The 2,451-nt window shown below is 36.3% G+C and overlaps 1 protein-coding gene across 1 annotated transcript; it reads left to right on the top strand.

Moving 5' to 3' along the window:
* Positions 1–842: 842 nt before the first annotated feature.
* Positions 843–1,424, top strand: LOC108381839 (uncharacterized; the record flags this gene model as incomplete). Its single annotated transcript, XM_017638235.1, has 1 exon — positions 843–1,424. A coding segment is annotated over one exon (582 nt), but the record flags the coding sequence as incomplete, so codon positions are not given.
* Positions 1,425–2,451: the final 1,027 nt, after the last annotated feature.

Below are 2,451 nucleotides of genomic sequence, written 5' to 3'. Positions count from 1 at the left end.
GGCGGCAAGAGCACTACTTAAATCCGAAAAGAATTGAAATAAAACCAAACGTGAATTTTTAACTGATTTTTAGTCGTTTGATCTAAAAAAAATTTGAACTTATTTTGCTTTGCCTTTTTCTTTACTGTTATAGATTAATTGTAATTTTTTCGCGACTTCATACCAACATAAGCATTTTCTCTGTATGAAAACTATTTAAATCAAAATCTTCTTAATTTCAAAAACGGGAACCGGGTTTTTTTCAAATTGCAACTTTTCGAATATATCAAGAGGCGGTTTTGGAAAAGGGCGAATATAACCGGTTTATACGGATTTCTTGATTTCAAAATCGGGAACCGGTTTTTTTCATATTGCAAATTTTCGAATATCTCAAGAATTGGTTGTGGAAAAGGGCGAGTATAACCGGTTTATCCGGATTTCTTAATTTCAAAATCGGGAACCAGTTTTTTTCTAATTACAACTTTTCGAATAACTCGAAACCCGGTTTGGGGAAAAAAGAAAATAATCGAACACCCTAATATTTAGTATGTGCATACATAACCGATTGTTTCATAATCCTAATATTGTAGTAGTAGTTTTTTCAAATTTTAAACTTATTCCGCTTTGGGGTACCAATGCGGTCGTATAGCTGCTTTTCATCAACTTCATTTTGACGGTATATCTGCAAAGAGCTAAACGCTCACAAAATTTAAGGTCGCAGATTTGTAGAAAAGTGAATCAAGTTGGTTTATTTTCATTAGTACTGCATATACGTGTGCATACATACATACATATATGTATATGTATAAGATAATGAAACCAAAAAAGTTTATCCTAAGTTTTTTAGTGTTATTCACTCAAAGCTGTACATCTCAGAGTGGTGATTTTGAATCGAATCCACGAACAACCACCGATTTAATTCTCAGTGATATTCGAAATGCTTTTAAAACCGTTACAAATAATACGAATCTTGTAAATCGTATGATACCACAAATGTACGAGCCGGTCATGAAACAATCAAAATTTGCCTTTATTTTCGAATTACCCGACGCTAATGTCAAAAACGGTTATTCAGTGTGGATGATGCAACGTACTGATCTTGTGGATCCAGTTTTTCCCAATCTAACAATTGAGTACATGCGTGCGCAATTATATAAAAAACGTTCATCAGCGACAGTCCACAGCGATAATATTGATGAGAATATATCTAAAGACAGTGTATTGCCGCCTGCAAATGCTTGGGGTTCGTTGGGATTGGATGGTTGGTCTGGCGCAATTGCACCGGTGAATGTTGCGTACCATACAAATGATAAATATCCGGCCAGTGATATTCTTATGGATTTAGAGAATGAAACAGGATATGCAGGGAATATTGATGATGACGGAAATATTTATATTGCACGCGTTAATGATCCATTCGGTACCTCAGTAAAGTGGGAGCAAAGGTGAATTTTAGTTCTGTGAAAGGTTCCACATGTCTTTAGTGGGCAATCATTGGTTTTCTATGAGTTATATTTAAAAAGACTTAAAGATGTCGTTGAATTTTGGTTATGTGAAAGGTTCCACATGTCTGTAGTGGGCAATCATTGGTTTTCTATGAGTTATATTCAAAAAGACTTAAAGATGTCGTTTAACCTGAGGTATTACGCTAGTAAAATAGAGGTTTGCAGATAAGGACATCATATAGGCGTTTATTGCTTCATGTCTGTTTACGGAAGTTTATTTCAGAGATATATGTACATACATAAATGGATGTTGCTATTTTTGTCGGTTTGTAGTCGACATGTGATAAAAAGACAGCTCCAACTAAATTTTCAAAGGAACTGTGGAGCCTAAGCTCACTTTATCAGTGCAGCGATTGAGTTAAGCTAAGTTTTCTTATTCCAGGTCCTCAATATCTTGAAAAAAATATGTAAAGGGTCATAAATGTATCTACATAGTGGTTTCTTAAAAAAATTAACAAAAATCTTTTTTTTTCAGTTGACTCGAAGAGAAAACATTCGCATTGTTTATGGTACACGATTTCATTCATGTCGCTGCCTCGGCTGGCTTCCCAAAAAAAGTCTTCTTATCCTTATTTGACACTACAACCTTTTGTGGGTCTGTGCCGAGACCAAAAAGCTTCTCCAATTGCCTCTCTCCAATGAGAATTTGCGCCAGTTGCTCATCCCGAGTGCAGACAGGTCCTCCTGTTTTTGGTCCTTCCATTTTGTTCGAGGGCGCCCTTGCTTCCGTTGTCCACCCGTGGGTGCGGATCTTTTCACCAGAGCGTCTTCATCGATTCATAAAACATGTCCAAGGCAGCGCAATCGCATAACTATTTGCATGTCGCTAAAAAGCTCTTACAGTTTGTAATTTCATCTTCTTAGGGANTTCACCAGAGCGTCGTCATCCATTCGTAAAACATGTCCAAGACAGCGCAATCGCATAACTATTTGCATGTCGCTAAAAAGCTCTTACAGTTTGTAATTT

The sequence above is a fragment of the Rhagoletis zephyria genome, unplaced genomic scaffold (assembly GCF_001687245.7).
Source record: "Rhagoletis zephyria isolate East Lansing unplaced genomic scaffold, Rhagoletis_zephyria_1.1 Rzeph_scaffold_24030, whole genome shotgun sequence".
Lineage (NCBI taxonomy): Eukaryota > Metazoa > Arthropoda > Insecta > Diptera > Tephritidae > Rhagoletis > Rhagoletis zephyria.
The sequence above is the reverse complement of the archived record's forward strand: the minus strand, read 5'-3'. Positions and strand labels throughout refer to the sequence as shown.